General features: G+C 40.0%; 1 protein-coding gene across 6 annotated transcripts in view; it reads left to right on the plus strand.

Annotated features, from left to right (window-relative positions):
• Positions 1–3,721: 3,721 nt before the first annotated feature.
• Positions 3,722–15,834, plus strand: part of LOC27207425 (proton-associated sugar transporter A) — a 135,454-nt gene continuing 123,341 nt past the window's right edge. For 2 of the 6 annotated variants that reach the window (XR_005544909.2, XM_039298339.2), the window contains exons 1-2: positions 4,006–4,142; positions 4,206–4,383. Coding sequence is in view for 5 of the 6 variants with exons in the window: in XM_039298339.2 (XP_039154273.1) it covers positions 4,208–4,383 (176 nt within the window). In the remaining variant the exon portion in view is untranslated. Of the gene's footprint in view, positions 3,833–4,004; positions 4,143–4,205; positions 4,384–15,834 lie in introns of those variants that run through there. The other 4 variants (XM_039298335.2, XM_039298338.2, XM_039298337.2 and 1 more) reach the window with 3 other exon arrangements.

Consider the following 15,834-nt stretch of genomic DNA (forward strand, 5'->3'; position numbering starts at 1 on the left):
AAATAATTTTATAGCTGGCTTTCCGATCTTTACTCCTTTAACATAATGGCAGTTGGCAATAATATTTCCTTTACCGCACTTAAATCATTTTTAGCTCTTGTGTTCCGATGCACTACCAGTCAATCACTAACAAACCTCCTTGGTTTAATAAAGAGTCACACCTAAGAAATGTTAAGTCCAGTTCTTATACTAAATATAAAAAATTCGGTTGTCAGTCTTTCTTTCTAAATATTTAAGTGCACGGTTAAATTTTACAGTGCTTAATGCTCAGGCAATAGCCGATCTATTTTCCACATTCCGAACAGCCATACTCTTATTCGTTGTCAAATTCGAATCTAATATGTATTTTGTCAAACTGTAAGGGAAAGTTAACTGCTTTACGATTTTCCCGACGAAATCCCTGGGTATACGATATACGGAAACTGTTTACCTTATCTCTGGAATCTTTAGCACTGTTTTAAGAAACGCAGATAAATAACCACTAACCTCTTCGTAATACAGGGCTTCAAATATAATCTTTATGTATATATTATCTACACTGACTTCAGTAAAGAATGACTCTCTTCTAGTGAGAAATAATGATTTAATAGGTTTGCCTCTTGATCTTTTGAATTGGATTTTATGTTATCTGAATGGCGGGGCGCAACGTGTCCTCTTTAAAAGTTATATTTTTTGTATTCTCCGAGTACCTTACGGTGTCCCACAAGAGAGCCACCTTGGTCCGCTTCTTTTTAACTTATTTATTAAAGACCTTTCTTTAGTAATAAAGCATTCGAATGTACACAAACGATGCTAAATTAATCCTCCAGTATAAGGAGATTTCTTGCCATTCCCTAGCTAACCCTAGAGGGATGCTTGGAACATTATTTGGGTCATTATTTGTAAGCTTATTCACGGTGATGTTGATATTGCCGACTTGGTTAATCGGCTAAGCTTCTCTGTTCCAGGCAGATTTACTAGAAAATACATACCCCTATAATCATAAATCATTGTAGATCTTACTATGAGTTGAATGACCCTTACAGAGTATTATGTTCTGACTATATTAGACATTATCCCATTATATGGAATATTGACTATCAGCCGCTCTTAAAGCAATCAATTCTGACTTCTTAAATACATAATAATATCTTACTAATATTTGTATTTATTATACTTCTTTATGATATATTTATTTCCTCGTTTCTGTACTGTTTTCTAAATCGCGTCTATCTTCTCGTGAATCGAATTGGTGTGGCCGTGGGACTCGCGCGCTAAACAACATCATGTTCACGGGTTACCTCTAGGCACTTTTTAGCTATTGAGCTTATTGAGCTTCTTTAAACTTCTGCAACTTGAAGGGGTGCATAAAGGGGTTCTGCCCTGAAAATCGGTAAACGCACTTTGGATATTTTGCGCCGTTTTGAAAAGATTCACAATATAATACAACGCCGGTTTGAATGAAAAATATATAAACATAAATAAAATATATAAATTTTGGACATTTAAAAATCACAATAAAAATGGTATACACATCTATTATATTCATAACGCCATTGGCGTACTGGTATAAATCGGATGCTTAAATAATCTATCGGGAAGCTTACGTTCAGGATAATCGATATTATTTCCGTTAGTCGACACTACAGGCTGAATATGTTGTCTGCAGACATCATCGCAATATTAAATTATTATTCAATTATTATTATTCAGCACAATAATTTGTATATTTACAAAAGAACATAGGTCTTCAAAAAAAAATTCTTGACATTTGTTATCGCAAAAAAATTCTTGATATTTGTAAAAATCTGCAACCTTTTTGTGGCTTACCATGAACGATGATGAGGAATAGCAGTAATATCATCAGTCCGAAATATATATTTACAATTTAATATAAGTCGAAAAAGAAGCTTGGTGTGCAGTAGGCATTTTTACATAGATTTTTAATTTTTTGTGGTATGTTTCTCCGTCTTTTGGTTCGATCTTTTTATTTAAGAAAGATATTTTTTCGGCTTCAAAGGTTACGGAAACATAACTTGTATCGACATACTAAGACGTAACTAGTGGGTTTTTTTATAACAAAACTTTAGCATAAACTATAAAACTCACAAAAACAAGAAAGAACGCTATAGTTAAGGTTCGTTACTATCAGATACATATTATTTTGGTAGTCAGAACATTTTTTAGAAATTTGGGAGTGGCAGTGATGGATGGGCAGTTTGTCGGCCGCGTCATGTTGAGACATATGTTTATAAACCATCAAGCAATTAATTCTACAGTCTTGCGAGATTTTCATACGAGCATGTAGGCCTAGCGGAGAAATCAAAGATAACAATACTGGATGAACGAACTTAACAGGTAACCAACAAAGCCAAGGAGCTTAACGACAATTTAAATTACATTTCCTATTTCTACTACCATAGCACAGTGGTTCTTTATGTGTTTTTTTTGGCAGAAATTCGAAATGATTACCTATCTTCACCAAATTTGGTTTGTGTTACTCTTTACTTCCCCCAAGATGATTCACAAAGTTTCAAGTGATTTGGTCAACTTTCATATAGCTGCCATATAAACGATCTGGCCGATATGCCATAAAAATATTTACATTCCCAAAAAAAAAAAAATTTGTATCTATTTTTAATTATATTATATTATGATATTATATACAGAAAATCAAATAAAATAAAATCATATTAAGATGTATATGATGGTATGATGATATACAACTGCCATGTCCTTTTCATTTCCTTTTTTAGCCGAAACTGAAGCAGCATGCAAGAGTAATGGTACAGAATTATTATTTTCATCCGCAAGGGTCGAAGCTAATTTTCTTTAAAGTCGGCCACTAGCCTTTTCATAAACTAGTTTTGGACGACCAACTTTGTTTGGAGTTTTCCAATCAGCGATTATACTAATACTAGATGCCAACCATTTGAAGTGTTTTTTCTTCAACCTGTCCAGCGATCTATTGCACCCTGGCAAATGTTTCCTTATGTAATCAAAGAAGGACCTAACTTTTTTATTTATCAATGAAATACAACATTCATTTAAATTATTCTGACCAATTTTTTTAAATATATGCTGCCTAACTGCATCCTCAGCGGGACTATTTTTGCTCCAAATGTCTAGCAGTTCTGCATGCCCAAACAAGTATTCATCTACAAAAACGTAATTTTTTCAAAAAGGAACAAAAAGGAGCATATGAAACTAGTTGTATAATATTATACACATGTTAGTTAATAACTTGCCGTTAAAATTATTTTGAAGTGGTTTGAAATACAAAAGTTATATTCCACGAAACACAGCTACATTTGTTAAGTTGACTGTAAAAAAGGCACATAAACAAAACACGATACAACTACACAAAAACATATAACATACACAAAAATGTTAGTGAACTACAAATCTACATACCTGTGCTACTGTTTTCCATGACAACACTTTAAACTTTTTTAATTCTCTGAGTAAATATAAACCACAAATGTTGCAAAATGATTTGCCGCCAATTTTGTCTTACGCATGCTATCGACAATCAGCTGTCTTTGAAAGGTGGGCGATAAGCCAGTGTTTCGTAAAAAAGTAAAAATCGACTTTTTATCTAATTAGACTATCCTAAATATAAAGAAACCATAAATTTTTTTATTCCGTTAAAAATTTTTTTTTACTTTCTGCCAAAAAAAAAAAAACACATAAAAAACCAGTGTGCATTGGTGAAGAGTGGTGAGCTATGTGTGAAGACCAGATCTAAAAGTTCTCTAAACAAACGAACGTACAGAAAGGCCTGGGTTAATGTTCGGCTAGTGATCCTAATAAAATAATAAACGCTACCCGTAAACAATTTTCAGGGAATCTGGTAATTCTTTTCGACTTCAAAATCTTAATTAGTACACCTTTTAATCTTGTGATAAGGTTTAGTCATATAGGTTTCCACTAACTGCTAACCATTACTTACATTTCTAAGATAATTTTCTCATTCATATATACATACTTTTAATTTCATACTTCTCGGCTTGGCGCATGCTCAGATAATTATTGCTGTGAAATTGTATGTACAGCAAATTACATACTTTCAATATTGAATGAACTTGGTCGTTTTACTTAAAATAAGATAACAGTTGTTGCACAGTAAGCAAATTGGTGTTAATTTTTACTATTTTGCAACAGTAAATATTATTATTGACAAAGGATATATCTTCATTTTATCCACACTTTATAAAATCCCACAGCAATGGATAAGCTTCATAATTATCAGGGAATAGAAGGACGATTTCATCAATGCAGAGACAACATTAAAGAATTTTACGAGGACTTCCATGCCAAAAAATCAGTCAATTTAGTTGATATAGTCAAAAAACAGCTAAATGGAAACACGAGTGCCAATAAAGACTTTAGCCATGTATTTAGGTAAGCCTACAATCTGCTTATTAACTAATCTAGTCCTACTTGATCAGTATTATCAGAACTTTGATTAAAATCAATTTCATGAGGCAACCATTGACGATCTCACCTTACAGAGTTTAACACCGACGTTGCACCGTGGTTCCCATTCTATGGGGAAAGCGGCCAAAAATACTTCTAGTTGTGGTAGACACTTGAAACTTAGCTCAAAATTTTCTTATTTTGTAGAAAAATTATATGAAAAAAAAATGGAGGATCGGACCACTATATCATACAGCTGTCATATGAACAATCAGTTTGAAATTAAGTGTTAGTATGGAAAACTTTTTTGTTTTCAATTACTTTGCAACGAAAACTTGTAATTCTACATAAGAAATTAGTATACAAGTGAACACGGGCAAGCTTGAGTTTGCTGACAACGCTGCTACGCCGTCGCGACAAAGTTGCAGCCGAAACCAGAAACTCGCACGCGTAAGCCCCTTGCAGACGCTGACGCAACATTCAGCCGACTTTCCATCGGCAGCGGCGGCTTCGTGGTCTGACGGAGCTTGCCCTAAGTTCCAGTTTTAATTTTGTTCTCCAATTGTCACGTACAATAAATAAAAACAAATAAAGACACTTTACTAAAATAACCAGTCTTATTCTAATTGGCGCCCACACGGAAAATAGCCCAGTTACTCTAACTATTCGATCTAACGCAAAGAGTCGCGGTACGGTTCAATAAAATGAATAGCAAAATCAACAAGTGAACAGTTACTCTATTATCTAACCGAAATAACTCTTCGAGCTAACGCAAAGAGTTGCGGTACGATTCAATAAAGTGAACAACAAAGCACAACAAGAACAAATTTTGTGACAAAAAAAAAATAAAACAAAAATAGTGCAAAAAATACGCACTCACACAACATATACAAAAAATTAAGAAGACCAGCCAAAAGAGCTGAGCGAGTTAATAAAACAAATCAACAAATATGAGCGACGGGAAACAGCATATCGCAGCGGCCACCACACCACTTGATCGAAGTTCGAATTTCATATTTAAAAAAAATGTAAGTGAGATGTTCATTTTTATTTCAAATAAAGTAAATAAAATACTCAGAGCTGTCTAGTGTGAGATTTCAGTGTTTATAAAAACAAACTTAAGCTTAAACAAAAAATTAATTCCGAAACGATTTAAGTCTTTTTATGTTGCGTTCGGGGCAATACCAAGACAAAGCGGACGACAGTAGTGGCGACGAACTAATAGCCTCATACTTAGAGCGGACTTTAGAACAATCAAATAAAATGAATACTGAACAGGTTGCCCGGATGGAGGCAAAGGTGCAGGCAGCCCTTGAGCAAAAAGCCCGCTTATTTGAGGTGAAGATAGCCTCCCTGACAAACCAGCTTGGTAAAGCTAGAGTTTCTGCACCACAGATAGAAAATTTCCAAGAAGTTGAAATAGTGCCAGGGATCCGCTGCTACGAGCCCTTAGATGTTGCAAAGTCCATTCCCGAGTTCGAAGGAAAAATAGAAAACTATGTTTCGTGGAGGCAAGCCGCTTCCGCAGCCAATAAAGTCTTTGAGTCATACAACGGCACTTCAAGACACTACCAGGCAGTGCCTATAATCAGAAACAAAGTAAGGGGACCAGCAGATGCTGTGCTGGCTTCATTCAACACAGTGTTGAATTTTAAAGCCATTATTGCTACACCGGTTCACTTATCCAACAGCAACTAAGCACGCTGCAGCAGGGCAACTTGCCACTACTGCAATATTTCGACGAAGTCGAAAAAAAAAAACTCACACTATTGACAAATAAAACACTAATGACGCACGACTTAATCGCAGCAGCTATATTAAACGAAAAGTTTAGAAGCGACGCGCTTCACGTTTTCGTCTCAGGATTAAAAAATCTCTGAAGTGGGCAGTCTTCCCGGCGCAACCCATAGACCTCCCCTCAGCCTTAGGATTAGCCCAAAAGGCTGAATCAAGCAATGAGAGAGGCATTTTTGCAGAAAATTTTCCGAAACACCTTAAGGAAAAACCCCAAAAACAAAATTCGCAAAAGTCTCAGAACTGGCGTCAGAACGCCCAACCGTTGCAGGGCGAATTATCATTATATTTATTTATAATTTAAAATTATATAAAATCCCTTCCCGAACTGGAAACCCCTTTGAGTTAAATCAATTCATGGGCACACTAAGATAGAGCAGAAATGACCCATACACCTTTTCGATGTAAAGTCCTATTTTTTCATGCTAGAGTCACTTAATGATTTTGATGGCATAATTGGCCTTGACCTGTTAAAACAGATCAATGCTCAAATAGATCTGACAAACAACGTCATTAAACATGACCATGGGATGGAAAAAATCGAGTTCACTAAATGTCAACAGGTGAACCATATTCAAATTAATGACGCAGATGACCCTCCTGCTATCAGACCCACTTTTGATAGTATGATCAAAAAAATGGTAAAGGCATTTGCGGACGTTAACGAGTCCCTACCGTACAACATAAATACTGTTGTCACCATACCAACGGATGACGAACCAGTTTACTCAAAACTGTATCCGTATCCAAAGGGCGTGTCTGACTTTGTCAATGCAGAGGTTAAACAACTTCTAGCGAATGGCATAATACGACCGTCAAAGTCCCCTTACAATAACCCGATATGGGTCGTCGACAAAAAAATCATCGACGAAGCGGGTCACAAACAAAAGCGTCTGGTTATTGATTTTAGGAAACTAAATCATAAGACAACCGATGACAAATACCCTATCCCATCCATTTCGACTATATTGTCAAATTTGGGCAAGGCCCGTATTTCACTACGCTGGACCTCAAGTCAGGGTTTCACCAAATCGAATTGGCTGAAAGAGACAGGAAAAAGACAGCGTTCTCTGTCAACAACGGGAAGTACGAGTTTTGTGGACTCCCCTTCGGGCTGAAAAATGACCCAAGTATTTTTCAACGAGCCATCGACGATGTGCTTCGCGAACAAATCGGTAGGATATGTTATGTTTACGTCGACGACGTAATAATTTTCTCCATGTCCAAAGAAGACCACGACAGAGATATTAAGTAGGTCTTGAAAAACCTTAGGGTGTCCCAAAAAAATTAAGTTTTTTAAAAAAAGCGTGGAAAAAAGTGTGCAGAGGCGGGACTCAGTCCTCTCCCGATGTAATTAAGGCTATTAAAAACTTTCCCAACATCGCAAGGCCCCTAACAGATATCTTGAAAGGCGAAAATGGCAAAGTAAGTGCCAACTACTCAAGAAAGGTAATAATCGAGTTGTCACCAGAGCAAAATGAAGCCTTCGATAAGCTTAAAAATATACTGGCCTCCGTAGATGTAATGTTGTCCTACCCAAATTACAAAAAGCCTTTCGACCTCACTGTTTAGCTATTGAGCTTTTTCAATAGCTGTTGCGAATAATAAAAAACCGAAGAAAGTTTGTTTTTATTACGACACTGTTTATTTTGCGAATTGTTATTCTTTTACGATAGCGATAATTGAATGCGTAAGTTTGGTCTTTTCCGAAACACGAAGAATTGGCAACTGGCGGGACAGACAGCCGAAATGCAGCGCCCAAGTTTAACGTAGGTAGATACAAAAGGAACAAGGAATGAGCGCCGTACAGATAAATGCGTGCGAGAACAGCGGTTTGCACTATGGGCATCGCAACTGCTACCACTAACTAATTCGGCTTACAATATTAAAGAATATAATTTAGTCTACTGCACAGTTTTTTCGGCTGCATGACCCAACATCCTCCCCCCGTTGGAAGCTTGGCTTCCAACAGAGTCCTCAAGGGGAAGCAGACACAGCTTGTTCACTGCCCGCCTTATTACTCCAGACGCGGTCCTCAATTCTGCAACTCGAGCGACGCCGTCTCTGCCAGGAATCAACTGCATGACTCTCGCCAAAGGCCATCTCATTGGGGGTAGATTCTCGTCCTTAACAAGAACGACGTTGTCCACGGCTACGCCACTTGGAGCGCTGCTGGAGCAACGTGAAGTATTCTTCCTTACATCGCGACCAAATTATTTGCTGAAGAAAGGAGATGCGCTGCCAAGAGTCAAGCCGATTATAGTTTAGGCCCGTTATATGTGGCTCGTCAAACGACGAAGGCGGACCACCATTGAGAAAATGCGCCGGAGTGAGGACGTCCAGATCGGCAGGGTTCTCTGAAATGGGAACTAAAGGTCTGGAGTTAATAACTGCCGAGATGTGGCACACCAGCGTCCTCAGCTCGTCGAAGATCAGAACCTACCTACACACAGCGCGGTAGAAATGATGTTTGGCCGTTTTCACCGCTGCTTCCCAAAGTCCACCGAAATGGGGCGACCGTGGAGGGATGAACCGCCAGTCAATCGTCTCCGAAAGGCAAAAGTTCTGAACGGAGCCTTGATGCTCGCTGCTGAGAAGTAACCTTCGAAGTTCCAGAAGTTCATTTTTGGCGCCGACAAAGTTGGTGGCGTTGTCTGACCAAATTTGCTTTGGCTTCCGCCGGGTGCATATGAACCTCTTGAGTCCGCACAGAAACGCAACTGTCGAGAGATCCTTGATCAGCTCCAGGTGCAGTGCCTTGGTTGCAAAGCATATAAATACGCAGACGTAGCATTTAACCGCGGGCTTGTTGCAAGTATCCGACTTGTGAAAGAAGGGTCCACAGAAGTCTATACCAGTAATCTCAACAGCGTGAGATCCTCAGACGGCAGGGATCCTCTGGATAAGATGTCAGCCGGATTTAAAGCGGTTGGAACATAACGCCAAGCCGTGACATCTGTCAGCTCCTGAATGGCAGCAACCCTATTTGCCACAAATATGTTTTCCTTGCTGGCTGAAGAAGGAACGCGTGACGCTATTAAGGCGCTACCGCAAGGGCGCGCGCAGCCTCCAGACACAGCCCAGCCCAGACGAGTTTTTTGAAGCAGGGGCAGTCCTGGCAACAACTTTATCTGACCTACGCACAGCAGCTCATAAAACAGGCTAGCTCCTATTAACATGTCAACACGCTGAGCTTTATGAAATTCCGGGTCGGCGAGCTGCAGGTTTTCTGGAATCTTCCAGTCCCCAATGTCCACATTAGAACTTGGCTGGCGATCCGTGATATTGGGAGCGATAACCGCTGTTATGCTCGTTGAGAAGTCCGAAGTGACATACCGAATCGCAATTCCTACCGAGAATCCATCAGTCGCGAAATTGGAATCCCCGATTCCAGTGACGGAGCCGGACGACCTCGACCTCTTAAGTTGCAGTTGATTTGCAAACCGAGAGGTGACCAAGTGCAGTTGAGAGCCAGAATCTAACAAGGCCCTACAGGGAACGAACAGTCCCGATCGATTCTGCACTAGAACGGTTGCAGTGGCTAGCAGCACAAGGTCACTACCGAGATCCTGGGAAATTAGAGTAGAAGAATTCGAAAGCGGGCAGAAGGCTCAGTGTGGGAGCTTGAAGACACCGGAACACGTGGCTGCGAGGAAGGCCGACCATCTAGATGGAGCAGCGTATGATGCCTGATTCCACAGGTGCGGCAGCGGCTCGAGCTGCATTGCCGTAGCTGATGACCTGCCTTTAGGCAATTTAGGCAAAGTGCTAGTCTCTTTGCCTCGCGCAGACGATCTACTGGCGCTAAGTCTCTAAATTGCAGGCAATAATATATGGCATGCTCTGCACTATGGCAAAGCATGCAACCAAGAGAATTTTGGGTGGTAGCAACTAGCGTCGAACGATTTCTGCCCACCTGAACGCCTCGCGCATAGGTTGCCATGGCGCAATCCACGGCCTCCAAAGTCCTACATCGCTGCTCCAGGAATGCAGCCATCGATTCCCACGACGGAATAAGGTTGGCAAAGACCGGATCCTCAAGGCGCTCCTCCCACTTAGCTTGGCTCGCCGCATCCAGCTTTTGCAGCAGCACTTGAACTATGATGCAGCCAGCGATTTGCTCAGTGGTGCCCAAACCCTTCAACGCACGAATGTGAGCGTTAAACTTGTCCGACAATTTCCCAAGCGATGCCACTGAACCATTCCGTACTACCTTTAAACCCAGAATCTCGGTGATGTACGCCTGAAAAACGAGACGCCGATTATCAAACCTTTTTTGAAGCAACTCTAAAGCCGCTTCGTAATTGCTGTTTGAAATCTCCAATGATCGGATAGTTTCCAGCGCTGAATCCCTCAAACTTGACCGCAGATGTTGAAATTTCTCAATGTTGGAGAGGTCCGGATGGCTGTCGATTATGCTCGTGAGCACGGAGTAAAAATCCGCCCAGTTTGCGTAGCCTCCGCCAAACGTTGGCAGCTGCACAGGCGGCAACGGCATCAGCCTCGGCCACGGCTGCGTTTGAGGACCACTACACTGGTGGGGCACAACACCTTCCGCAAGCGTTGAGCGCGGCGCGAAATGCACATTGCGTTTGGCTATTTCCGCGCGCACACTAGCCTTGAATTCAACGATGAATTCATCGAAAGACTTGCTCATTTCATTGCCAATTTCGTCGAAGTCCAATTCCTCCAGTTCTGTATGCAGAACATTGAAGGCACTTTGCAGCTCATCAATCTGCTCCAGCCTCACCGTAAGAGTGGGTTCGTCGTATCCGCTTAGCGTCTCACTAGACAGCGACGTTTGTAGCCTCTACAACCTGCTGAACAGCGCATTGGCTTTGCGCTTTAAAAAGGTCACCCTGTCACCTTCAGCGGGCATAGCAACAAATTGCATTTAATTCGGTTCAGCGGGAAGATGAGCACAAAATAGATGCCGAAAATGCAAGCGGGGTCAATGCACGTAACGATATATGTAGCAATGTATGTATATATGAAATGCCAGCTCGCTTAAACACAACCACTATCACCGAAATCTCCACTCACTTGTCCAACCGATTGCGATTTAATGTATTTATATTTATTTATAAACGGGATGAGTGTATTAATTAATGCATGCAAATTAACACTATCACATCGGGGTCATCAATGTTTAGCTATTGAGCTTTTTCAATAGCTGTTGCGAATAATAAAAAACCGAAGAAAGTTTGTTTTTATTACGACACTGTTTATTTTGCGAATTGTTATTCTTTTACGATAGCGATAATTGAATGCGTAAGTTTGGTCTTTTCCGAAACACGAAGAATTGGCAACTGGCGGGACAGACAGCCGAAATGCAGCGCCCAAGTTTAACGTAGGTAGATACAAAAGGAACAAGGAATGAGCGCCGTACAGATAAATGCGTGCGAGAACAGCGGTTTGCACTATGGGCATCGCAACTGCTACCACTAACTAATTCGGCTTACAATATTAAAGAATATAATTTAGTCTACTGCACAGTTTTTTCGGCTGCATGACCCAACACTCACAACAGACCCGTCTCGCTACGGACTGAGAGCGGTACTGTCTCAAGACGGCCGCCCGATAACAATGATCTCGCGAACACTGCGAGGTAACAAGGTAAATTTCGCCACAAATAAGCGTGAGCTTCTCGCCATTGTATGGGCACTTAAGAACCTCAGAACTTATCTGTATGGTGTTAAGAATCTTAACATTCATACAGACCACCAGCCATTAACCTTTTCGGTATCGGACAAAAACCCGAATGCGAAAATAAAGCGTTGGAAAGAAAAAATTGATGAGCACAACGCAAACATAATTTATAAACCCGGAAAAGAGAATTTGGTAGCAGACGCTCTGTCTCGCCAAAATGTCAATGCACTAGTAGACTCAGATGTCGCCACCATCCACAGCGAAGAATCCCTCACGTATACCATTGAAGCCACAGACAAACCGGTGAATTGTTTCCGTAACCAAATTATTTTGGAAGAAGGACAGAACAGAAGACCCTTATTTTGTTTAAGACAAAAGCTCGTCACATACTACATTTTTCTGATCGCAGCACATTAAGGCAAAGCATTAAAGATGCAGTAAATGCTGACGTAGTCAACGCAATTCATTGCGAGCTACCCATACTGGCTTTCATCCAACACTGACTGGTTATGGCATTCCCTTCCACCACCTTTAGATATTGCAAGAACTTGGTAACAGACATTGTAAACCCAACGGAACAGAGGGAAATTGCGACAGCCGAACATAATCGCGCACACAGAGCAGCGCAAGAAAATGCGAAACACATACTTAGGGAATACTTTTTTTCAAACAATGGGTCACTTAACTTCAGAAATAGCCACAAACTGTAGAATTTATACTATGAGCAAACATGATCGGCACCCAAAAAAGCAGGAAATAGGGAAAACCCCGATACCGTCGTTTGCCGGAGAAATGTTGCATAAAGATGTTTACTCCACTGCCGGTAAATATTATCTAACCTGGATCGATAAGTTTTCAAAGTTTGCAGTAGTACAGATTATACGGTCGTGCGCAATTGTGGATATAAAAGCTCCACTTTTGCAACTTTTGAACATGTTCCCCGAAACAAAGGCAATTTACTGCGACAACGAGAAATCATTGAACTCAGAAACCATTAAATCAATGCTCAGCAATAACTTTTGCATCGTGATTTTAAACGCCCCACCCTTGCATAGTCTCTCTAATGGACAAGTCGAGCGGTCCCATGGCACTCTTGGGGATATAGCACGCTCTTAATAAGTTGGAAACACAAGTAGAGGACACTGTCGAAAACATTCTCCTTGCAACTATAATGTACAACAGGTCAATTCATTCGGTGACAAACGAGAGACCCATAGACGTAATTCACGCAGACTCCAAAGGTAGTACAGTGCATATCAAAGAAAAATTGCATCAGCACAGCAAAAGACACTTGACCAAATGAATAAAAAAAGGGTCTATAAGTCGTATTTGGTAGGCGATCTTTATCGGTTTGGATAAAAAACAATAAGAGACTAGGAAATAAACTTTCACCCCTATTCACAGGGGGTATAGTGGAAGCAGTCCTAGGTACGACGGTTCTTATTAAATGGAGGGTGGTCCATAAGGACAATCTTAAATAGGCCTTTGACAATAGGCCTTTGAAAATCATGACAACTATTTTTAACTAATTAAATTTTTTTTAGGTTATATCTTTTCAGTTTAATAATAGCAACCATGACCTTGACCGAAGCGACATTGAGACTCAACGACTAACAATCTGGGACTCGTACACTTACTTGGGACACACGACGAACTTGACATCGTTCGAAACTTACATCGACGAGACATGGAAATTAATAGACAAACTACCCAAAGACCATATTAGACAGCTACTGAAAACGGACGTACAGCACATAGCCACCTTAATAACTTCCCTGACCGTTCATGACCGACAATCACGTAGCATTAACATGATAGGTAGTGCCCTTAAGGCAATTTCAGGAACCCCAGATTTTGATGACTGGGAACAAATAAAATTCAAACAAAATCAGTTAATAGAATCCAAAAGCAAGCAGATAGAGATCAACACTAAATTCCAAGCAAGACTCAATGATAATGACAGATGCAGAGGTCGAACATGCAACTATTTTGGCAAAGAATAGAATGACAATTGCAAACCTTAAGGACTTAATTCTAACTGTTACACTTGCAAAAATAAATTTAATCAGCCCCCTTATACTAGACAGCATCGACATTAAAGAATTATTAAATGAACAACTCACCAATACTAGTATAACCGACATTTTAGAGGTCTCCCATATAAAAGCTTTTCAAAATTCTGAATTATTGTACTTTCTGATATCAAATATTCTGATCAAATATCCCAAACCTCTCTTAAGCTGTAAAAAAATAGATATACTTCCTGTCCAGCATAATAACATTATATTAAATCTAGAAGAGGCTAATACGGTGGCCGACTGCGGAACAAAGACCTTCGCTGTACGTGACTGCGCTGCTACTGTGAGCACCACTTTCTGCAGAAGACTACAAAATACTTCATGCGCTCAACAACTGGTATCTGGAACTGTCGCACACTGTGCCACACGCCCCGGTCACCGGGCGCCCGTGATAGTAATCGGAGAGGGTATCGCAGTAATAAACAACGCGACCATGAATGTAGGGGACAGCACTGGACACAAACAGATTATCGCGGGAACCTTCCTCGCGACTTACGACGATTACGTCTCACTAAATGGCACCCGTTACGTAAACCACCGAGGCATCCTAAAGAAGGAACCTGCTGTACCCACGTCAGCCTTGGTCAACGTCACCCTTTTCAGAGAACATCTGAGCCTGTCATTTCTACATGACCTAACCATGAAGAATCGCCATATCGGGGATCTTAGAACAGGATTATCTTCACGATCATATGACGGCTTGGCACTCATCGCCCTATTCCTACTCCTCCTGGGCACCTGGAAATTTTACCAGTGCAGAATGAGAAAGATAAACCCAAAGACGCGTTTCAAACTAGTAGGGGAGGAGTTAACACGCGCAAGCTTAGGTTTGCTGACAACGCTGCTACGCCGGATGCCGTCGCGACAAAGTTGCAGCCGAAACCAGAAACTCGCACGCGTAAGCGCGTTGCAGACGCTGACGCAACATTCAGCCGACATTCCAGCGGCAGCTGCGGCTTCGTGGCCCTAAGGAGCTTGCCCAAAGTTTCAGTTTTAATTTTGTTCTCAAATTGTCACGTACAATAAATAAAAACAAATTAAGACACTTTACTAAAATAACCGGTCTTATTCTTGATTATATAGTAAAATGGTTTTTGTTTTCGAGCCGAATAAATGATTCGTATTTGAACTCTACTATGCTAGTTTCAGTTAAATTCCATGTTAAAATTATTAGGCTAAACATAGTTAATAATTTCTTTTGTGGGAATTTAAATGAAATTTCACATTGTATTTTTACGTTTAATTATGTTTGTGATGCAATCTTTATTTATTTAATTTTTATGATTGAAGATTTAATTTTTATTTTCGAAGTAAGACTCACGGTCCTAGCAATCCAACTGGTATCCGTTTTGATCAGGATAAGGGATAATTTTAATTGTGTTGATCAGTGTTTGGTTAATGGGTATGTGTGATATGATTAGTAATTTGTTGTCTTTGAGATTCATCCCAGTTAATGTTTTAATGAGTATTACGTTTTAGCTGTTAACGTTTTTTAATTTGTCGTAAGCAAGTAGTTTTGGGTTGAAAAGTCCTAATCGTGAAAGTAGCATGCCCATCTCTATGTATTCAATAAACTGCATAAGTCCGTATACCAGAGTGTCGATACTATTGCGATTATTCTCATACTTTTTAAGTCGTTGTAGTCCGTCGTTCATAAATTGTATAACATTGATCTTATATTTCCTGAAAATGCTTTCGATCATTCTCATCAAGTGTACCAAATAGGAATTTAAGAGATGAACCTTTTACGTTTAATAGTCCACGCTTCTGTCTATTTTTTTTGGTGAATAGTTATTCCGTTTAATTCTTTAAGTAATTTATTATACAGATATTTCATGCGGGGTGTGTCTGTGTTGTTTAGTACTTTATAAATAAGTAGTTAGTGTGTTAGTGTAATGGCTTTCTTTAAATAGCT

The sequence above is a fragment of the Drosophila simulans genome, unplaced genomic scaffold (assembly GCF_016746395.2).
Source record: "Drosophila simulans strain w501 unplaced genomic scaffold, Prin_Dsim_3.1 Segkk87_quiver_pilon, whole genome shotgun sequence".
NCBI classification, from domain to species: domain Eukaryota; kingdom Metazoa; phylum Arthropoda; class Insecta; order Diptera; family Drosophilidae; genus Drosophila; species Drosophila simulans.